This window comes from Ochlerotatus camptorhynchus, unplaced genomic scaffold (genome assembly GCF_037179485.1).
Source record: "Ochlerotatus camptorhynchus isolate MF236.1 unplaced genomic scaffold, CSIRO-AGI_Acam_v1.1 ptg000158l, whole genome shotgun sequence".
Classification (NCBI taxonomy): domain Eukaryota; kingdom Metazoa; phylum Arthropoda; class Insecta; order Diptera; family Culicidae; genus Ochlerotatus; species Ochlerotatus camptorhynchus.
The window spans coordinates 593,253-617,781 of NW_027040648.1; the positions used below are offsets into that span (position 1 = coordinate 593,253).

The 24,529-nt window shown below is 41.7% G+C and overlaps 1 protein-coding gene across 1 annotated transcript; it reads left to right on the forward strand.

Annotated features, from left to right (window-relative positions):
• The first annotated feature begins 263 nt into the window (after nt 1-263).
• On the forward strand, nt 264-18,243 carry LOC135701375 (protein mab-21-like). Its single transcript, XM_065222151.1, has 2 exons — nt 264-884; nt 16,911-18,243. The coding sequence occupies exons 1-2, from the start codon at nt 682-684 to the stop codon at nt 17,803-17,805; spliced, it is 1,098 nt and encodes a 365-aa protein (XP_065078223.1). The 5' UTR covers nt 264-681; the 3' UTR covers nt 17,806-18,243.
• Nucleotides 18,244-24,529: the final 6,286 nt, after the last annotated feature.

Here is a 24,529-nt window from a genome sequence, read left to right on the forward strand (position 1 = left end):
GGTAATGGGAATGCTCAATGCTGTAGTCGTAAATCAACCGATTTTATGTTTGTTTAAGGCGTCCTCGTTGCCCCTCGCTGACCACCCCTTTGACGGGGATGTGGGTACGATATGTGGTGACTGCTGTTGCAACTTTCTTCTGATGGTGGGCACTATGTGTATGTGTGCCGTGTGGGTGTCGGTGTGCGTAGCTGGTGTATGTGCGCGGCGAGAAAAGTGCAAGTCGCGTGTTCGCTTCTCTCTGTGTGTTATGGAAGGGAAGGAATGTACATCTTTCATTTGTTTTTCTCCAACCGTGTCCGAGTCATCTTCCGCATCCGACGATTTTCGTTTCGGTGGTTGGCGCTAGTCCGGAATAATTCTGGCGGAAGCCCAGGCCCGTGGGATTTATTTCGCGTTATAGTGTAGGCTAATTCGGTAATCGTATCCGGATCGGTCCTCGGGACGCGGGGAGGGTTCACTGGAACCAAACTCGCTCTCTCTCTCTTCGAACGGTCGGTACGAGGTGGTGCGGCGGATCATGTACCAGTTGTCCGACTGGCGGTGCATCGGTTATCACGTTTCGTGTCGTGAAGTGAATTAAGACACCTCTCAGGCTGAGGTGAGTGCGACAGTGCAGACCCAGTAATTGGGGATTAGCGGGCGCGTAAAAAATTTCGCTGAACAGAGCGAGCAACAACCATGTTGGTCCCAGCGGAGATGATTGCGGTCCAGTCGAAAACCATTTTCCAAATCAATAAATACTACGCCGAGAAGGTCCAGCTGCGGATGGGCAACATTTCCCGGGTGATTCGGGAGATTTGCAAGATCGTTCAGGAGGTGCTACGGGAGGTGGAAGTGCAGGAGCCGAGATTTATCTCCAGCCTGGTGGAGTGCAATGGCAGGTGAGTGAGCAGAAGTGCGGGTAGGATCAATTTGTATTTGTGATGCTTTGTAATGCTAGTTCCATAATTTGATGCAAGGAACTTAGTAGGAACATTATTAGTGGTGCTCAAGATACGGAGCATTTGCAATTGCGAAAACCCGTCGGGACTAGCAGGTTCATATCCAATATCCTTATGGAATAGTTTGTTTACAGGTTGGATTATTCTATCGCTGTGTTTAGTATAAATGACATGATTGTGAATGTGACATATTAGTAGTATTAGATCGGGTTGCATGATCTTGATTCATGATAAGATGCTGTACTCAAAAAATAATCGTTAATACAATTAAAAAAAGAACCATCACCATGGTAGAATTAAAAGTTTGCGTTGGTTAGTTTTGGTAGCAAGCGGTTGGCTTACAAAATGAAAATCAGCCGCTACCTACTTTTAAAATATTAAACTTTCAAAATTTATTGTATAATGTACTGTCAAATGAAAAGCGTGGCAGTGTTGAAATTAAAAGCGAAATATTTTTAATTTAAAATCAAGCATTTTGATTTTCAGTAATTTAAATTCGAATTTTATCTCATTAAAAATAGTAGTTAAAGATATGATAAAAAATGTATTCAATTATATGCCGCAGGTATCGGTTGAAGACCTGGAGCGTTTGAGTGTTCTCCGCTGATACACGTTTCGCTGGGGTATAACAACACAGATTTCACGTTTGAATTAAAGATTCAACCTCACCTCAACTCACCTCAGCTCACCTCACCTTACCTCATCTCACCCAATCAAACTTCATCTCAGCTCACCTCACCTAATCAAGCTTCACCTCACCTTACCACAACTCACCTCAATTAACCTTACCACATCTCATCTCACTTTATTTCTTCTCACTTCAACTCACCTGAACTCAATACCTTTTGGAAATGGTTCTGGAATCTTAATCATGAATGTCATGGAATTCTCCTGAAATGTCCCTTCAAATTCTGCTCAACATTTTCTACCATTATTTTTCAGTAAAATCCATGAAATTCTAATCAGGATTTTCTAGTAATATTCCTCCAAGCTCTCTTGGAACTTTTCTCAGAATTCCCTTGAAACTCTTCTTTTGAACTACCGTGGACCCCCGGCAATCTTACCATAGAGGTAACTTTAAGACCGGAAGGTCCCGAAGAAACGTGCTCGACTTTTTGGCTCAGCTCTGGTACTCTCTTCGGTCCCACGCTAATAGATGCACCCCTCGAAACATAGAAAAAAATCCACGAACCCCTCATTTAATCTGTCAAACTTTCATACCGAATCAAAACAAACATAGTGTAGTACTAGAATTTCGACTAGAATGGGGTACGCTCATAGATGTACTTGGGACCAATAGGCTAGTCGAGTGAAGCGAGCGAAGTGAGCGAAGTTTGAATCGTTAGTTTCCACCGGTTAATCTTACCGTTTTTAATCTGAACACACCCCACTAATCTGTACGCCGTGCAAAACAAAAATGGCTCAAACTTCATCTAGCACATGGAAATAGCGTAAAGCGAAATGGAACGATGCGAAACGAAACGCAACAAAACAGAAAATAAGGTTACCAGAAACTCGCTTTTCTGATGGTCGCAGGGTTACTAGAAGTTCAAATTACAAAATGAACCCCGTTAATATGCAAGAAGTGTCGTTCAGATTAACGAGGGTCCACGGTATCCTTATATCCTCCCCGTCTCATCTAAATCTTAATCCTGACATGTTCGAAATTCTCACGCAATCGAATCTATCTACAAAAAAGCATTGTAATTTAACGCATCTAAATCTATTTCCTCGCATCGCGCTCTATCTTTTTGCATAAAATCTACAAAAAACTTCATCAAGTTTCATTCTATCTACTGACTACCGTATGCGTGATAATGTTTGCACCATTGAGCAATGTCAAAATAAAAAAAAATCTCAAAAATTTCGTTTTCGAGTTTTTAATTTATTCAAAGGGGGGATGTTTCTCAGAGTCTTAAACTATGTTAATCATCGATCGAGTTTTCACTTGCTGCAATTACGACCTCGCCACGCTTCCGGAATGCACGGCAGGTTCTAATAATATAGTCTGGATCCATTTCTCTCCAGGTACGGGTCAATGTTTGTCTGAGGCTTGCTGTACTCGGGTGGCGTTTAGAACAGACCTTGGCCTTCATGACGCGCCATGTTGAGTAATCCAGCGGATTAAGATCGGGGCTGGATGGCGGCCACATATCCTTCGCCCAGAACGGAAGATGTTCCTGCAACCACTTCTGAGTGCGGTTCGAGGTGTGGCACGGAGCCCCATCTTGTTGAAATACAACATTTGGCTTCGGACCGTACTGTTCTTTGATCCACGGAAGAACTTACTTACTTAAAATCCAGATGTAGACCTCCGTGTTGACCTTGTGGCTTTCTGGAATGAACACCGGGTCAATTTTTTTTGCCATCGGAAGCCACCAATTCAAACACCATAACCCTAGCAGGATGCTTGGTCAGATACACGTTCTTGTGCTCGTCGACCACGTCTTTTACCGGAAGAGAACTACCCAAGCAACAATTTTGGTTTTATAACGCTCTTGAAGACCATGGTTTAGGCTTGAACAGTTCTTTAAAACCTCGATAAAACTTACAATGTTACTTGGGTAATATACCGGTCGGTTCTGGAATTTGATACGGGATCGACGGTAAACATGCTCTAGTCGGTGAACAGGATTACCGGATTTTTTCGCTTAAGGAAGTTCAAGATTTTCTTGCATCGTTCGACTCGTAGCTCCCGGATGCGGTTGGTAATCATGTGAGTTTTTTTCCATGCCCTCGACTTCGCCCCGCAATCTTCCTTTACGATCTTCCGTGTCGTAAAGTCACTGATCCCGTGTTGCTTTGCCATTTTCCTTATTGAACGCACTGGATTCACCAGAATCTTCCTTTTGATAGCAGCGATAACCCTCGGAACCCGAGTTGACCTCGGACGACCTGTGGCCGTCTTCGCGGATAGTTGTCCTTTCTTTTCTCGGTCTAAAACCCTTTTGACGGTCCATCGGGACATTCCCACGGCGATTGAAATGTCTTTTTGTAAGTAAGTAAGTCATTTTCTTTTATAGACAGCCTACTACGGTATGAGCTATAGGTTACGTGCATGCAAAGAAAACCAAGGCATTGTATGCACAGGTGAAACGGGAACCTTATTAGTACGATGGTGCACACATTATCACGCATACGATACACGTGCATCTCACGAAAGCAAAACCAAAATTTTCCCTGCATTCTAGATAGAACCATCCCCTTTGGAATTCTAATGGAATACTCTTTAGAGATGTCCCCTGAAATTCCATGAAATTCTCCCAAAAATCTCCATCTTCACCAGAACTCTTTTATAGCTATCATCAGAATTCGATTCTCTTGGATTTCTTCTCTGTATATTTTTTTATTTATCAGGATTTTCTATAGATTCCTTTTAGGATTGCTTATATATTCTCATCAGGAGACTTTCTTATTCTAATTCCAGTCACAATCAAATTTCCAAGAATCAGTATCTATACAAGCCAAGGGGGTGTCACTCTACACACTTATTTTGCGCCAACTTTTTTTCTCAGTGTGCCTCACGTGTGCCACAGCTGTGCCGGCAGTGCCAAGAGTGTCATCAAACTGAATTTTTTGTTTGTATAATGGTATGTTTGGCAACCCGGTTAATTTAACAGCTCACATGTGTTGTTTTGAAAAAACAAAACAACAAGCAGTGGAATCGTATCCCAAATCCTAACTGTCGTGACTCTCGGTTCGTTGCCCCCAAATTCTCTCGGAAAAGGACTATACTGAACCTAATAAGCAACGGCCTCGGCCACCGAATCGAAGCTTCGAGCGAGAGCGTTCTCCGGAGGAGGCACTTCCAATTTCCGACAGGACAATAACTTCTGCTCGATTGGAGTATGATGAGGACTCGGATGAACCACAGGTGACGATGGTCAGTAGACGAAGCGAGTGTGCATCATCAGAGGAAACTGGTCCACATGCTCTTCAGATTCTGATGAACGCTTCCGGGATGAGTTTCTTCCGAAAGCCATCTACTCTGTCAAAGATGCGTCGCCAGCGTTATAGTGGGAGTTTCAACCGGAATCAGACTTCCCTGGTGGAGGTTGAGTTTAATATGTCCACACGGTCAGACAGTCCAACGATCGGACCAATGGAGAGATGTATGATGTCTCTGGCGAAAAGCAGTGCCGGCCATAGAACACCTGTAAAAGCTGGGGCGCCGTTGATGGTAGAAAAGCAAACACCAGTGAAGATTCTACCTCCAAACATGGTCCGAGTGAGGCGAATTCATCGATGTCAGTTACGATGAGGAACGAATCATGGAACTGAATGTCGGTTGGCTGATCAACGAAGTGGTGAAGCGTCACGGAATCAAACATGGTAAACGACCACGGATAAAGCTTGCATGGCCAAATGGTGGCCTTTGTATGGATACCGATCCCCTTACGACCCTCTGTGTGGCTCGGATTCCATTATCAATTCGTACGTCATAGAGTTCGAAAAGCTGCGTTCGGATCAGTTCTACGAGGATTATTGCATCGCGATGTTGAAATGCTTACCGAACTGTTCCAATCACTTTACACTTCACCGGGACTTCCCGTGTCCGAGAGCTAAACATATCCTTCAACCAACTCACCGATGTCGACTTTCAGGAGCTTACCTTCAAGCCCAACAACTGACCAATCAACATCTGACAATTCCACTTAACCTCCTTCAGCTCCATCACGAATCTCCCCGCCCAAATCGATCTACCAACGTCTTCAACGTTCTCTTCACTTCCTCTTTCAGGGTCCGGTCTCCCCACTAACCAACTCACTAATCACATTCCGAATCGGCATTATGACCAGTAGCAGTCCCTTCATGGTCATCTTTTCAATCAGCTTCCGGAACGATGACACCCCCTTTTCAACTTCGATCAAACTGTTCTGAAACACCAAAGCCTTCCGCACCAGATCCTTGAACAGTTCAATCGTCTTGAGTGGAGGTTCTCCGATCTCGAAGTCATCTGGTAGCGACTCCAGCATCATCTGCAAGAATTCCAGTATCACCCCCAGATTACAGTTGTACTTGGAAACGGTCATCGCCTTGATGACCTCGCTCATCCCGCAAGCATACCGTGTTGACTTTTGACCGGTTTTTAGTTATTGTTTTGAAAATATGTGCGCTGTGAATGGCAGCCGAAATTCGCCAGAAATTCACGGTTGCAGTTATGAAACCAAAAATTGGATTGTGTCAGTCAACAACAATTATTAACAGTTTGACACATGCACAGAGCAGGCGCAGGTATAGTACAGTGTTGCCAGTAACTTTAAATATCATGAAAATGTCTAACCATGTGTGCCAATGAAAGTGCCCAGGTGTGCCCATCTGTAGTTTTGGCACACTGAGTGGAGTGACCAACCCCTTGATACAAGCCTCAGTATTTTGAAAAACTTTAAAAAATCTAAGAACATAAGAAGAAAAATGTGTAGAATTAACTTATTTTAGATTGCATGAAGACGGGAAACATCTGATTCTCCAAATCTTTTATCAACAGGAAAATTTAGAATAAATATATTTTCCTTGAGTCATATTAGGTTTATGTACAGTTATTTTATTTTCCAATAAAACAGTGGGAATTCGGACAAGGTGGACCTTTTTCCAAGTGGGATTCGATTCTCCAAATCTTGTATCAAGAGAAAAGTGTACACAGCAAAAAATAATTTTTGATATCACATCAAAGTGGATGCACTACAATCATGTCGAAAATTTCATGTAATTTTTATGACCACATAAATAAACAAATGCAGTAAAAGCAGCGTAATGTCAGTTCATGCATTGTATTAATGATAATTTTGTCCTTTTTAGCAAGTAATATTACACCATATTTTCGACATGATTGTAGTGCATCCACTTTGACGTGTGTGTGTGTGTGTGTGTATTCCCTCTAACACCCACCGTCCGGCGGTGTTATTATGGAAGAACTCTCTCTACAATGTCGCTTTTATGGCCATTGTAGACAGCTTTAGTCCGGGAGTTAGACGGTGATAGCTCTATTGCAGATCCAGCAACCCATTTCAGAATGTCTGGAGAGTCACGCCCATTCCGAGGTTACTTTCACTTACAATAAGCCCCGCATGTATGTATTACCTCTATCAATTGGATATTAGTATTACACACACACTTCCAGTTTCAAAATGTTCTTTTGAATCCTGGCACGTATTTAGTTTATTATAGTTTTTATTTTTTATTTAATAGTAAAAAGTAAAAAGTATTTGGGTCGGTCTCACCATGTTAATTCGATCCTCCAATCCATGGGTTCCGCAGTTTTATTTTTCTCTACGCTCTGTATCTCATTTCGTAATTCACCTAGAAGTAATCAAAATAAATCATATGAGTAGTCTCGCCGTTACATTATCTAATGTGTAGATTTCGATTTAATCTACAATGTTTAATGTAAATATTTGTAATTAGTTTCTATTTAATAACATTGTTGTAATGGTTTTTGTATTATATATTTATCACTCCATAGTACAATACTGTATGTTTCAAGAATAGTCCTTGTTTATCTGACTATGAGTCTATTGAGTCGAACGACTTCTTGTCTGTTGTCTTCGTACTCGGTGGTAGATTCCAATCGTTGAACCGGTATCAGGACAATTGGAACATCGTCTGTGGAAGTTCGCTGTCGATGAAAAACGCTGTCTTCAATAAACTCCCTCTTTGTAGATCGCCAATTGATGGTAATAGCTGTCCAGGGTTCTCGAGGCAAGTGATGTGGGACTTCTACGGTGGTATATACCAGTGGGAGGGAGCCAATGGTTCACTTAACCCGATTCCTACTCAGCATGGTGCGTTGTCATCTAAGGTTGATACTGTATTGGCACCAATCTTCGCCTAACATGAACGTCAACCTATGTCGGACCCGGTAGCTCAATCTGGTGATTGTCGATCGTAAAATATTTGTCTGTTTTGCAATCAAAATCATAGTGTGCCGGTCTCATGTAAATATAAATAATAAGAGAGTAATAACAAAAAGAAAAAAATAAAAAAGACGAATCAACCACTCACTCACATACATGCTCACACATATGCGCACATTTGTATGACAAACCGCGCGCATGAGCACCATCTACATAATAAATTATGATCATGTACAACACTATACAAGCGTGACCTTGTGTGTCCTCATAACCCCGTACACAACAAATGCTCACTCCCATAGTCTACCATACAAATGTATTCGCCGCAATTTTTCCGCACATACATACCTAACACCCACACACACACACACACGCCTGCAAATTGACTGATTCTTCATTTTTCAATAATTTCATTAATCTTCTACCCCTGACTCTGATTCTTCTTCACTGCCTATTGTTTTATATATATCCTCAGCTTGTTTTTTTAGTTTACCCTTATCTTTCACTATTCTATTCCATTCTTCATCTGTTACATTTGGTAGTTTAGCTTTATCTTCACTAATAGAATCATTCCATGTTTTTGCTGGTCTCCCTACCTTTTTCTTACTACATCTATTTTTTTCTATTATTTTTAATGGATGTCCTTCTGGTCTTCTCTGTATGTGTCCCCAATAACTTATTCTCATGACTCTAACTTTTTTGACTGCCGTCTTACCATCTAACAACTTTGAAGCTGTTACTCTACCTTTGGGTTTCTCCCTACAATACTTGATCATTTCTTTTAAAATCTGCATTTCATACCTAGTGATTGACCTCCTATTTCTTTTAACTAACGCTGCTACTTTAAGACCGTACGTTATTGCGGGAGAAATAACAGTTTTATACATTAGCTTTGCTAGGCTCCATGGTGGTTTATATCTTCTTAAAAATTCTATCATTATTTTGCTGCTTCCTACCGCTAATTTACATCTTTTTCTTGTTGTCTGTGGTCTGTTTAATGTATCCGATAGATATGTTCCAAGATATTTCATATTATTTGTAACACCATAATCTTCTCCATCTATCTTAACAATATTTGGAATATTTCTGTCTGACTTTGGTTCTCTAATCATAACTTGACTTTTACTATTATTTATTTCTAATCCTACTTTTTCTAATTCTACTTTTAGTATCTTCACTATATCTTCTACCTCTTCTAATGGTAGTGCATCCACTTTGACGTGATATCAAAATTATTTTTTTGCTGTGTAGGATACATTTATTTTCCGAGATTCATATTTGTTTTATGCAGTTATTTTATTTGAATACAGCATAATTTGGGAAAAATAACCTTTTTCGAGATTTTAAACAAGAGGCACTTGAGTCTCCTTATGTTTTAATTCCAGAAAGGTGCAGTTTGGTATTCAATTGTACGTATTGCAATAGTTTTCTATACAGTTACTTCAATTACCCAGAAATGTTTCATTCATGAAATGCTTTAAATTACCTATGAAGATTTGACGAACGGTACATTTTACGAGGGTTTCCTCAGATCAATTTTAAATTTAGAGGAAATGAGATGTAATCAACAACTTCCGTCATCAGCCGTCGATGAAACCGACTCACCAATCGATGTGTCGAGATTTTTATCCTTCTTACAAAGAAGGGTATACATACATATCGCTTGGGATACCGACTTTTGATCCAAAGCCCAGAGCGCCGAGTGTCATATACCAATCAAATCAGCTCGACGAGATCGAAGAATGTCTGTGTGTGTTTATGTGCGTATGTGATGAAATAAAGTAATCTAATCTAATCTAACACCAACATTGAAATCATGAAATCATCCTGGAAAATGACAGAATACGTCCGTCATTCTTCTTGTCTGTTTCACATCAGAGATGCGCAAAATATATCAAAACGGCCAGGCCTACAGTGCAGCATTTAAGGGGCAAGATGATTCAGAAGCTTCGGCCTGTTAAATCAAAGATTTAAACACGATGCTTCAGAACCAATAAATAGGAGAATGGTGGACATCTCGTACCGTACGTTACGTTGCATTGTTATTTTCAAATGCTTGGTCGTTGGCAGCCTCTAGTCTAAAAAGGTTAAGTGATGCTCCATTTTCCTCTTGTGGTCGGGGCATGAGCACTAGCTCTTCTCCTAGCTTATGGTTACAGCGCCATTCCTCACTTTCAGAAAAGAAAAGAATAGAAGAAAAGGACGTAGGAGAATGGAAAAGGAGAAAGGGTTCCTAGTTGTATCCTCCCTAAACTAAGAAACAGCGGTTTTCTAATCAATCTACAGGAAAAGTTCGCAAACTTTTCCTTTTGTGAGCTTCATAAAATCTAGCGAAATTTCCCAACTCTACAGAAAGAGATGAGAACTAGATTTGAGTAGAGAAAAATAGAATGAGAATACATTATAAATTTAAGTACATGCAAATGAAAACTAAGGAAAGATCTCAACCAAATTAATAATTTTGTACTCCTGTCCTGTTGAACCAAAGACTATTCCAAGACTTTTCCGGGCTATTTCCAAACTAGTTCAAAAACTGTTCAGATGATCACATCATGATAACAAATAAGGGTACTTTCAAGTGCACAAACATCATTGAAGACATCAAACGTCTAAAACCAGAAACAAATGCCCTTGGACGACTCTCTTGTCGCATGAACCAATGGGCAAATCTGTGCTAGAACTTATCCATTTTCACTCGTTCCCAGCCTTTGAAAATAGCGCGCTCGACATTCCTTAACACTTACAGCACGAAAGTGGCTCTTCGAAATGATGTCTAAGTTCTAGACAACTGATAAAAAAGAACGAACTCATCGAATGAACTACCCGTGAAGGAAAAATTTGAAAAACTGTTACATCTCCTAATTCTAGCTCAACATTTCAAAACATTTCATCGGAGCTTGAGCTTGAGCTTGAGCTTGATTGACCACCCACGGTTGCTACTCTGTTATTGTCAGATCCGCTGTAATTACACAGAGAACCAATAGACGATGCTTGGGATTAGCAATCATCATCAATGTGTAAAAACTGGTGATCTTAAATTAGGCAATACCAGCGCCGGCCGCGCCCGAACACAGGTCAAAAAAGGAATGGGAAGGATTGTGTTGACATGACACTCGCTTTGATGGAAACCGAGAACACCTCTGCACTTCCACGAGGAATCACTGGGATGTTGGATAAGAGGGTTGGGTTTGCAGCAGGGTTCGTTTTGGTAAACGATAAGCTGAATTGATGTCCTAACGATCATATAACGCGAAGGAGCTTGGGACTAAACCTACGGTCTTCTGCTCAGTAAGCAAAAACGTTTGCCACTAGGCAGACGAGCACCTTTTTAATCACCGAGTTGCTGTTATTACTATGTAGTCATATTAACAAATAAAACGATTGACGAATCTTGAATGTGGATGGGCTTGAGATTAAACTTATGATGTTCTGCTTAGTAAGCAGAAACGGTTGCTCTAAGGCCACCGAGCCCCTCATATCACATAATACCGTTGCTCAAATTTGTGTATCCATTCAAACCCGGAACCAACGACAACAACGAGTTTCGCAAAATACACGATACACAAGCGATTTTAAATCTCTTTGATATGTAAGGACCTGGGACCGCGTTTTTCTGTTCAGTAAGCAGGCCACTGTAACCGACGATCTTTCAAATCCAAAAACTAACAACTACGAAAAAGTACTTAGGCCTTCATTAAGTTCCACTTTCACGCGACGTTCAATGACAGGGTCCTATCCAGGATTACATCTGAACAATCCAAATCTGGCCAACGCCGACCCTAAACCTAAACCTGTTCTAATCCACCTGAAATGACTAACGAATGGAAGACTTTGACTACCCAGCCATGCATAAGTCTCATTCCGTGCCTTATGGCAACTTGATGATTCTATTGCGCTCATCTTCTGGCACCACCCAGGGGAGACTTGGTCCTGTACCCAATGCTTAACTTATCTCCATTCCACTCAGCTACTCGCAATTTCTTGTGATATAGTGGGCGGAATATTATTATTTGAGATAATTCAATGCAGACGTCTTTCCAAATTTGGCAGATCGACAGGTAATCGGTGAGTTACCACGATAGTTGCTATTCAACAACTCGACAACGTCCCATCGTCAACGCCTACTATGAGAATTGCCCATTGCAGACGCCAACGAAATGACGTCATCGAGCTATCGATCAACTACCCTGATTATCGCCTGGTACCTTAAAGGGTGATACGGTCAAAATTTGGTCAAGGGAAAACGCGTGTAAATCGGTGAAATCGTTTATTTAAAAAATCAAATTAAATTTCTTTTTCAAGTTCAATTAGTATAAAATTCAGGAAAAATATTCAGTTAGGCTTCCGCTTTTCCAAATCCGAATTGCCGGGCCTTACGCTTGACCCCTGCCATCAGATTTTGTACAGCCACCTTGTCCATCTTCTTCGCCGCAGAAAGCCAGTTTGCCTTGAACTGCTGCTCGCCCTTAGCAGTTTTTTGGTCTTCTTTAGGTTCCGCTTGACAATAGCCCAGTATTTCTCAATTAGGCGGAGCTCTGGCGTGTTGGGAGGGTTCTTGTCCTTGGGAACCACCTGCACGTTGTTGGCGGCGTACCACTCCATGGCCTTTTTACCGTAATGGCAAGATGCCAAATCCGGCCAAAACAGTACGGAACAACCGTGTTTCTTCAGGAAAGGCAGCAGACGTTTATTCAAACACTATTTCACGTAAATTTCTTGGTTGACAGTCCCGGAAGCTATGAAAATGCTGCTTTTCAAGCCACAGGTACAGATGGCTTGCCAAACCAGATATGTCTTTGTGAACTTTGACAGTTTCATGTGCTTGAAAACATCTGCTACCTTTCCCCTTCCTTTTGCCGTATAAAACTCCTGTCCCGGAAGCTGCTTGTAGTCGGCTTTGACGTAGGTTTCGTCGTCCATTACCACGCAGTCAAACTTCGTCAGCATCGTCGTGTACAGCCTCCGGGATCGCGCTTTGGCCGTCGTATTTTGTTTATCATCGCGATTTGGAGTCACTACCTTCTTGTAAGTCGATAGTCCGGCTCGTTTTTTGGCTCGATGCACGGTTGTAGACGATACACCCAGCTTATTTGCGGCATCTCGGAGAGAGAGGTTAGGGTTTCGCTTGAAACTACCGGCAACTCTCTTTGTCGTCTCAGCGGCTTCCGGTTTTCGATTTCCCCCCGATCCAGACTTCCTGGCTGTCGACAAACGTTCCCCAAACACATTAATTACATTTGTAACGGTTGATTTGGCAACTTTTAGCGATTTTGCCAACTTTGCGTGCGAGTAGCTCGGATTTTCGCGATGCGCGAGCAAAATTTTGATACGCTGCTCTTCTTGCTTGGACGGCATTTTGACAACTGAAGAGTGAATTCCAAAATCAAAATAGGAGCAACATTCTACACACACACACACCTTCAAAATGAGAGGTGTTCAGGTTTTTTAAATGCAAAATTGAAAGAAATACGTCAAGTTGATATTGACCAAATTTTGACCGTATCACCCTTTATTGTTATTTTTAAATGCTTGGCCGTTGGCATCCTCTAGTCTAAAAAGGTCTAAAAAGTGATGCTCCATTTTCCTCTAGTGGTCGGGGTATGAGCACTAACTCCTAGGACAAGAGTTATGGTTATAGCGCCATTACTCACTTTCGGAAAAGAAAAGAATGGAACAAAAGACTAAGAAAAAGCGGATTTCTAATCAATCTACAGGAAAAGTTCGCGAAAACTCACAAAGACTCGCGAACTTTTCTTTTTGGGAGCTTCATAAAATCTAGTGAAATTTTCCAACGCTACACAAAGAGATGAGAACTAGATTTGAGTAGAGAGAAATAGAACGAGAATACATTATAAATTTAAGTACATACAAATGCCAACTAAGTTAAGATCTCAAACAATTTAATAATTTTTTACTCCTGTCCTGTTGAACCAAAGACTGTTCCAAGACTTTTCCGGGCTATTTCCAAACTAGTTCAAAAACTGTTCAGATGATCACATCATGATAACAAATAAGGGTACTTTCAAGTGCACAAACATCATTGAAGATATCAAACGTCTAAAACCAGAAACAAAAGCACTTGGACGACTCTCTTTTCGTATGAACCAATGGGCAAATCTGTGCTAGAACTTAGCCTTTTTCACTCGTTCCCAGCCTTTGAAAATAGCGCGCTCGACATTCCTTAACACATTACAGCACGAAAGTGGCTCTTCGAAATGATGTCTAAGTTCTAGACAACTGATAAAAAAGAACGAACTCACCAAATGAACTACCCGTGAAGCAAAAACTTGAAAGACTGTTGCATCTCCTAATTCTAGCTCAACATTTCAAAACATTCCATCGGATCTTCAAAGAAACTCTTGCACAATCCGCCTCCAATCAGAAACATCTTCCAATCGTCTAATAACAGTTCTTACGCAAAGGATGTTGGAATACTTTGCAGTAAAGTTCTTTTCTAGAACTATGTTGGCACATTGTTTCAAGCTAAACACGATGAAAAAATCAATTCCAGAAAAAAATAAATCCGTAAATTTGACATTCGTAATTTTTCCACGTCAGGACAGAAGCAGAGCACACTTCGATTACCGCGTATGGGATGAATCTAGGGGCATCCCACTCTAAACTTTGTATTTCTCGCATTATACTCAGAAAGTTCTTACTGATATCTAAGATACCTGAAAATACTTAAAAATACGTAAGAAATATTTAGCGCTAGTGTGTTACCACCGTTGCTAGACAGATTTCATTCGTACCCGGTGTCATCTGGGATTTTGTGTGTGCGTATTTAGAAATTCAACAATTATTTTTTTATTTATTCCTTTTGTATAGGAATCGAGGAGGAGACCACTTTGATTCAAGGAATATTACATTGCCAAACTGGTTCACCTTCCATTCAAAGAAAGAATAAGGAGCTATTTGGAAAGTTATTGTAAAAGAAAGTGCGTTTAGAAAAAAATCCTCGAAACAAATTTGTCCATCCCAAAACCATCTATTGATAAAGATGAATTTTTCGTTCATTAGGATCTTGACCGTGGGACGATAACTTCAAACATTTACGCTGATTGAAGCTGAATACGAAGTTGTGAAAGCTTTCCGTATCATAAGTCCTTATGGCATCCAGAAAGCCACATCTCCTAGATTGCCGCCGAATGACTTTATTGTAGAAGTGAATCACATTTCCTCGGAATTGGAACCTTCGATGCTCTCCTGGTGTTAAGGCTTAACATGACGAACCACATATCCGCTTTGTGTTAATCTCGGAATCGCTTTAAACATTGTTTGGGAAATTGTTTGAAATAAATTCATATATTTTATTTTATAATCTTACACAAAATGAGAAAAAATAAGTTATCGTTCTATTTGGAATATCAATGGTTTGAAATTAATTAATATTACAGAACAGATTTATATTTTCCTTCTTTTCATTAATCCTTTAAATTTGTCGAACCTCTTAACGGAATCCCTTCATGAAGAGCTTTGAGTGGGTTGGTTTATTTCCTTTAAATTCCGTTATAATTGCTTATCTTTTGACAGATACGCGTATTTCGTGTACTACTTGCAGACTTCATCAGTGCCAAGTTAGTGGTGTTGAGTACTTGGCACTGATGAAGTCTGCAAGTAGTAGACGAAATACGTGTATCTGTCAAAAGATAAGCATTTATAACGGAATTTAAAGGAAATAAACCAACCCACTCAAAGCTCTTCTCTTCTTTACTGGTTTCAAAGCCTAAAAGATTGATAATCAAGTTGATTTCACATAAATATTTCGGCTACTATCAGGATACTCACTCAACTCCCTCACCAGTCCGTCGTAACCGATGTAAGTTTCTCGTCGTAACCAATGTAAGTTTCTCAAAACGCGGCACGATACGGCTACCAGTGGCAATTTAAATCAGTTCAATTTAAAGGCAATTATGTTATGCTTCATTGTATTTTTATTGCTCTCTGACAAACAACTAGCATAGTCCTAGTATCCTAGTCAAGAATTCCATACTCATGCAGCTTGCAGTAATTCTTAGCCGAAATTCCGTCCAACATACGCTTTTATTATGGCAGTTCAGACTGGTAGGTTAGGAAGCTCAGTTTGGAATTTGGTTGCGAGTCTGGACGACAACGGCACCATTAGCCTCCAGCTAAGCAATAGAATTCAAAACTTGGATATCGTACTGAAAGCCAGGTCGAAATCATAAATAATTCGGATCGGAAAAATTCTCGATCCAATAGCAGTCCCTGCTCCAACCGGTTCGCTCAGAAAAAAAATGGTATTTTGATGATCTATTTCATATTCTACTTAGTACTTTCTCATAAACATGATTACACTACTTCGTTTATTTTTAACGGATTGAAGTAATACATTGACGGAATACACAACAACAAATAACTACATTAGAAAACGGTTACTACGATTAAAAAAAATCAAAAACTTAAAATACTTAAGAATACTTATCAGATACATGGAAATACTTAATTGATACTAGAGCTATAGTTTAGAGTGGGATGCCCCTAGGGATGAATTAAATTTAGCCGTGGTTCTGGTTGCTTGGACTGAAGTGGTCGCAACAACCGCCAAATGGAAGGTATTGTGGTCTTATAGAACATGGAACTGGCCATCTGGTTCCGGAATCTGAATCGTGTTAAATATCAAGCTCCCAGTACCACATTGGACACATCCGCGCATGTTCCGCAAATCACATGCGAACTCAAAAACAAGTGCAACTGTGGATATATCAAGTGGCTACGATCACAAAGGAACATCCAATTTTTCTTTTCTTCGCAGAATGCAGGCTTGAGCATTTTTTTCCCAAAAGTAAAATTGGTAAATTCGGATTTTTACATAATAATTGTTTTTAAGGACCGTAAATAGCGTAAAGTAAATCCCCCTTATTGTGAGAATCAAATGGAGAGTCACCTTACTCGGGGCGGCTATTGTCACCTCACTAGTGACTGTGAGTCACCTCACCTCACTCGCAACGCCGAATAGGGTCCAATAGCAACTGACATAGAGTAACATAGGAGCATTTAAGAAATGTGCAGACCTTCCCAAAACGAGTAAAGAAGACTTTTCTGAGAATATTACTAACGAAACCTTGTTTATCCGTCTTCCATTCAACAGATTCGAAGGCATAGAGGTAGTTACTCCGACCTCGTTCGAGGTGGTCCTCTACCTGAACCAGATGGGCGTGTTCAACTTCGTTGACGATGGATCCCTCCCGGGAGCGGCTGTCCTGAAGCTGAGCGATGGCCGCAAGCGTTCCATGTCGCTGTGGGTGGAATTCATCACCGCGTCCGGGTACCTCTCGGCGCGGAAAATCCGTTCCCGATTTCATACTCTAGTCGCACAGGCGGTCGAAAAGTGTCCCTACCGTGAAATGGTCAAACTGATCCCGGACACGACCGAGGTTAAGCTGAAGATTCGCGAACGGTACATCGTCCAGATAACGCCAGCATTCAAGTGCACCGGGATTTGGCCGCGGTCGGCAGCCCACTGGCCGATTCCGCACATCCCGTGGCCCCATCCGGCCCTGGTGGCGGAGGTGAAGTCCGAGGGGTTCGATCTTTTGTCCAAAGAAAGCGTTATCCTGCAGGGGAAGAACGCCAACATCGAAGGGGATGCGTGGATTCTGCACTTCACGGAAGCGGAGAATCGACTGCTGCAGGGAGGCTACCGGAAGCGGTGCTTGAGCATACTGAAGACGCTCTGCGACCGGCACCTGGACCTGCCGGGTGTCCCCATCACGTACTACCATCTGAAGACGCTGCTGCTGTACGAGTGCGAGAAGCACCCGCGGGAGGCCGAATGGGATGCCAACTGCATCGGGGATCGGCTGAATGGGATATTTTTGCAGATGATTTCCTGCCTGCAGAATCGACGCTGTCCGCACTACTTTCTGCCGAGTTTGGATCTGTTCAAGGGCAAGTCCCCGACGGCACTGGACAATGCGTCCAAGCACGTGTGGAAGCTGTGCCGGGATATTCTGACCAGCACGAAGGCGTTCGACCGGTTGTAAGAGGGAGCTCGAAGTCGGTAAGTCATATCTGAGAATAGAAGAAGCAAATGCTGAGTAACGAATGTATACGATATTGAGACAACAATTTTCTCTTTTTTACTAAGTAGGTGAAATTTTTTAACTAATATTTAAGTGTTATTGGACATGTGTTTTTTTTTCTTTGTGAGAAGAGTTATTCGGATGGGGCAAGTGTAATGCGTTCAGCTTTTACTTTAACGTGAAGTTAGAGATCGAAATTACGCGTTTATATGCGAAATGAAGGTGCAAATAGCGGTTGATAATATTTAATGTATTGTTTTTGAGTTATTCTTACAGTTTATTACCTTTATTTACACATATTTAATAGTGCAAACGAAGCTTGTTCAATGATAATATATAACAATTAACGGAAATAATATTAGCTTTTCGGGAAAGTTCAACTTTCAGGAGTGATAGAGATTGTTGTTTTTTGTTGTTGCAAACATATTGTGAAATGTCCTTCTATTATTGTCTTTGCAGTTGATGTGCAAGCAGTTGTCGTCATGGCAACTAACTCTTGTTGATTTTTATAATCAGTTTGTTTCCTAATGTATGAATAATCATTATTCTATTTACTTTGTATCATCAAACCTCTTAATTGTTATTCTACTCGTATATTTTATAAGCTTCGCAATCATCAAACATCTCGTCTTTCGTTTGCCATCGCTGTCATTCTCATTTTCGTTTAATTTAATTATTTTTATGAATATTTTCTCGCGGATCGGTATTTTCGTCAGACACGTTCATCTTATTTTTCTGCCAGCACTCGTTCGTCCGTTGACAACCTGATATATCTTCATTCATTTGTACGTAATACATTTGGGCACATTCCGACATCGCGCGTCGGTCGGTCGGTTTTTTGTTCTAGACGTGCCATTCCGCACTCTACAAATTAGCCAATTCTTCGCCTTCCGTTCGCCACGGCACAGCACAGCCCAACGCCTGCATTGGAACGAACAAGAAAGCGCATTCGTCGTCGCGTCACATCCTATATTAGAACCCAACGTTGACATGGCCAACACGTGTTTTTACCGGCGCTTCGCTACGCATACTAAACTGGCTCTCTCTTTCTCCCTAAACGATCCTCGTTGGCCGGGAACCAAAAATTGATATTCCCATTGGGTTCTGAAGTTTAGAGGAAAAATTATGCTAAATTTATGAGCCTTTGATGAGCATCAACTCTCGTCGTACGCCGTGCGGCTTCGGACGTGCAACCAGATCGGGGACAAAAGCAAAGGCAAGCGTTGAAGTTTTGATTAATTTCAAAACTTGCTCAAATGGCTGCGACAAGAATAATGAAGCACGCGAGCTTTGCGGCCGTTCGTTCGGACGGTATTGACTTGAATTTATATTTATTTATGAATTTCGTCGACGATTCAGCGTTATTTTTCACTAGAAAACGAGACACAATCTTATTAAGCAACCATAACTCAGCCGCAAAACGTGAACGCGATGACAGATTGAAGATAAGCGCACGCAGCCACTTGCAGTATGGGGTCAACGTTTGCTTTGTTTCTGATGTGTTTGCATTTGACACTTTCCGTTTGCATTCTGGGCTCAATGTTTTGGAAAGAACCTAACGAAACAAAAATACAACGAACCTGTCAAAACTTAATTAAGAAAGTTGCCAAAGTCGAATCATGGCCGTAAAATTAACCATAAACATAAACGTGTCCACGCGGATGGTAAAGACACACTGCTGCGCTATGCGCCCCCAGTTCCCAGACAAATTTGCATTTCGTTATTCCTTTTTAAACGCAACCTACCTCGTTATTGTTTTTTCCTCCCGCTCTGTGCGTCCATTCTCTGACTGGGAACGAACGACATTTATTGAATATTAAAATTTATTGATTTTTTTCCTCGCTTTCGACACGAGATAGTCGATGATCGGGGGGTTCTTCTGGCTTCCCTCGGGGCCGTCGCCCATCGAGTGAGACTCCTTTTCTCCCATCATCATCATCATCAGTCGGAGGAACGGAGGGGAAAAGAGGAAGGGATCGTTCTCGATATCGGTCCTCCGATCGATCCCGCGTGCCAGACGTAGCTTGCAGCAGCCTGTTGCTTTTGCTGCTGCCACTGCCAGGAGATCGTATCATTTGAATATCTTTGTCTTTTCGTTTTTACTCTGCGTCTTTTCAACCACTTTTTTTTTTGTTTATTTGGGATCATCAAGGTACGTTGACGACGATCGGACGACGTTGATAATATTGTAATGTAATATGATGTTTAATATTATATTTCCACATGTTGAGATTTTTTTTTTTACTGCGATTGTCGAATGGGATTTTTAGGATTGATTTTTTCAAATGTGACTGGAGAGTATTGTGTTGGAGGACTTCTATCGGAATGAAGGTCTTCAAACTTAATTAGTTTATTTTGTAAACCGTGAAATTAGAATAAATTTGTCTAACGGAATTAAAGAATCATGGCTTCGTAAAACTCTCTTGATTGAGCCTCCCAAATACATTAGTTGGAGAAAAGTAAGCTTTTTTTATTGGGATTTTTTTTTTGGGATTTTTCAAATATCGCATCCAGATCCCATTGTCTCCGAAAAAATGTTCTTTATCGTGATTTCAGGGGTGTGTACATAATCAAAATTAAAAATATATTTTTTCGCGTTAAAAAACGCTAAATCAAGATTGATTTCAACCAAAGGTTTAATCGCATTCATCTCCGGAAATATGGCCTTATTCGCGGTTTTAGTGGTGTTTGGATTTTCGAAATTGAAATGTATTTTTTCCCCTTAGAAAATTCAAATAATAATTATTTAATCGCGATTTTAGAGGATGATCACTCCGCACAGTGTGCCAAAAACAAGATTGGACACACGTGGGCACAGTAATTGGCACTGTTCGGCACCTGTGGTAACACTGAGCTTTTTCCGCGCCTGCGCAGTGTGCATGTGTCAAAATTTGTTATTGATGTTGCTACAATACAATATTTTCAAACCACGAACTTGAATCTCCGCAAAGATTCACCATGGATTATCCTAAATCCAATTGTCAGCGCACATCCTGATGCCTGTCCAAAGAAGTAGGTCATCATTTCGCACCGGACTGCGTACAATCATTCCGACCACCTAGCATGAAGAAATCAGGGCAATCGCTTGCTACCTTGGGGCAAGACAGCTTTTGATCATGAGTAAAATCGGAGTTAATTTTGAGTAACTTCTGAGTAACTCGCGTTGCTCAACATAAAATACATATAGCAACCGATACTGTCAAGCAAAGCAAAGCAACAACATTTTAAACGGTGCGCTTGCAATGCTTTACTAGGAGCATCTTTCTGCAATGAAAAGGCAATTGCACGTGTATGAAAGGAACTACAAGCTGTCCCCTCAAAATCGATGGAAGATTTCTATGGTGACCTTACGGAATAGTCAGAGCTGTCTTGCTTTACTGCCATGCCGATGACGTTTTATTAGGAGGATTTTGTACAATCTTTAGGAGGGTTCCAGTCAATCGCAAAGGGGATTTATGACAGTCTTAGTAGAGATTCCGAACAAGCCTAGGGCGAATTTCAGACAATCCCAGTTCGGTTTTCCAACAATATCAAAGGTAACTTCGGAAAATAAAAAAAAAGGAATATAAACTATCCCAGGGAGGATTCCGGACAATCACAGGAAGAAATGCACTCAATATTGAGGGGGATTAATGACTGTCCAGGGGGGGATTCCATATAATCCAGTCAATCCAAAGGTAAATTCTGGACAGTCCCAGTATTAAAAAATGGTATGTGATGGTTCCTACATCATTTCGACGATCGCTCATTGACAAACTTCTTATAAGTTTCAGAATAGAATTAACTATGAAGTTGGCCAGAACTAACCTATTTGGACCTGGGATGAACAATTAAATAAAAGACTGCATTCAACAATGCTCCTTTTGTGTTAAATATCGATCAACACAACAACATCAGACGATGAAAATTCAACCTGTTCCTGTTCAACCTTTTTCAACTCGTGTCTATTGATGTCTTTTTGCACTAGTATCAGGGAAAACAACGAACGCTTCTGGAGATAGTTGACTCTAACTCTGACATTTTCCAGCTAAATATTCTCAGAGATTTAAACCCCTCTTTCTTAACGAATGCTGGTAAATAAAATGTTGCTTATCACGAAAGACCGTAATGATTAATAATAATTATTAATTATGAGTTTCCTCATTTCAGGCATGTAGTGCAACAAAATATGAAACCTCTTTAAATTTCATGAGCTAAGTTAATCTCCTGACAACATTTGGCAAAATTCTTACTTCCTTTGTCTTTAAATCACACCATCTAGTGTTTCCTTCCCGGGAAATTTACCAGAATTATCACTTCCCGATTCCCAGAAAACTAGTTTGACTTCCCGAGAAGCAGTTTTTTTTTGTACGAAAACCATGTTAAATATATGTTATATTAAAAATGACCACACAACTTTTGGGAAAAATTGATAGAAATTTCCGGAGAAAGTTTGATGAATCCTGGCGAAGAATCTTTCCAACGAAACCGGTAGACGCTTCTGACACAATCTGTGAGAAACTCCCGGGCGAAGTTAGAAGAGACTTCCATGCAAATTTAGGCAGCCGGATGAAACTTTCAGAATAATTCAGAAAAGTTTTCCGTGGGAAGTCCGGATGAAATGGGCAATAGTTTCCACTTCCAGCGGTAGAAATTCTGATTGTAATCTGATACTGTTGGAATGAATAGATGATGAAACTTCCGTTGAACAATGGACAAAGGTGGAAGATTCTTCCAGGGCAATTTAAAAAAAAAAACTTCCAGGAGATGTTGTACGAAACTCTTGATGGTTAGAAAGAACCGGAACAGCAAAGTTTAAAAGTAGAATGGATTTTATTTAACGACTAGCTTGAGTGGAGTCTTGAACAGGAATGAAAAGTTTTTCACCGTTGTTTATTTAAGAAAACTTAGGTTGCTAGGGGTGACGTTCGGTCTCCAAGGAGGTGATCAGCACACTGCGTTACCGATTTACTCCAACACCCCCCCTGAATCGGTCAGTCCTAGGAGGGTCCTCAGTTCGCGGAAACGTCCAGGTTCCAGGGGCTTGGTGAACGTGTCCGCTATTTGGTTTGCTGTATCAATTGCTTCGATTTGAAGTCTTCCTTGTGCCACATGGTCGCGCAAAAAATGGTGCTTTACATCGATGTGCTTGACACGCTTGCTTTCGGTGTTTGTGGCCATTGCAATGCACCCACGGTTGTCTTCGTACACCTTGAATGCCGTGTCCGGTCGAACTTGCTTCAGGTTTTCAAGGATTCCGTGCAGCCACAGCCCTTCGGAGGCCGCGGCACTTAAAGCTGCATACTCGGCTTCACACGACGACAGTGCAACGGTTTGTTGCTTGCGGCTTGCCCAAGACACGGTGTTCCCAAAGACCTTAAAGACGAAGCCACTAACGGATTTCCTATCCTCAGCATCCGATGCCCAGTCAGCGTCTGCGTACCCGACAAGTGCCTCGGCGTCGTCGTTTTGCTTGTACTGGAGCTTCAAGTTCTTCGTCCCCTTCACGTAACGGACCACTCTCTTCAGGGCTTGCCAGTGGGCCTCATCAGGTTGAACTTGGAAGCGCCCTAGGTATCCAACAGCGTAGCATATGTCCGGTCGAACACACAGCATCGTATACATCAGGCTGCCCAGCAATTGACGGTATGGATGCGACACAGGATTCGCAGCTTGTGGTGGCAGGAAACAGCCTTTCTCCATTGGGGTTTTGACATGGTTACAGTCTTGCATGCCGAACTTCGTCAGCACACGGTCCACAGCAGCTTCTTGCGCCAGGTACATGTATCCGGTGGCGCGGTCGTATCGGATCTTCATTTCAAGGAAATGATTAACCACGCCGCAATCCGTCATCTGGAGCTTCTTGGAAAGAGCACGCTTGATCTCCTTCACCAGGTCCAGTCGATCGCCAGCAATGAGCAAATCGTCCACGTAGATGATTATGTATACCCCCCCTCGATCGTCGATCCTGGTATATAGACAGTAATCATGCCGGGAACGGGTAAAGCCGAAATCCAGTAGAAGGTCGTTTAGCTTGTTGTTCCAACAGCGGGGGCTTTGCTTGAGTCCGTACAGCGATCGATCCAGCTTGCAAACGAAGTTCGGCGATGCTGCAACTCCTTCGGGTATGGCCATGTAGACGTCTTCTTCAAGCTCACCGTAGAGGAATGCGGTCTTCACATCGAGTTGGTGAACGTGCATCCTTCGGTGGGTTGCTACAGCAAGAACGGTTCGTATCGTGGCTAACTTTGCTACGGGGGAATATGTTTCGTTGTAGTCGACTCCGGGCTTCTGTTGGAATCCCTTCGCCACCAAGCGCGCCTTGTAACGGATCGGTTCGCCATGCTCGTCCGGCTTGATTCGGAAGACCCATTTCGATTTGAGCGGAACCACACCAGCAGGGCATCTCACCAATCGCCAAGCATGGTTGTCCGCTAGCGACTGCAGTTCCTCACGGACCGCTTGCTGCCAAAGAGCTTCGTCGGCTCGTCCAGCGATCTCCTTGTACGCCTCCGGGACATCGAAGATCGAACGCTCGGCCTCATCTCGTCCAACGGAACCGTCAAATAGTACATCGGAAACGTTATGGGGAACATCTGCAGAATGGGATTGCGCGGCAGTGAAAATTTTTCCAACCAGAAATTCTTTCAACTTACCGGGGAGTCTGCGCTCCCGTTCGCTGCGCCTCGGGGTTTCCATTTCGAGG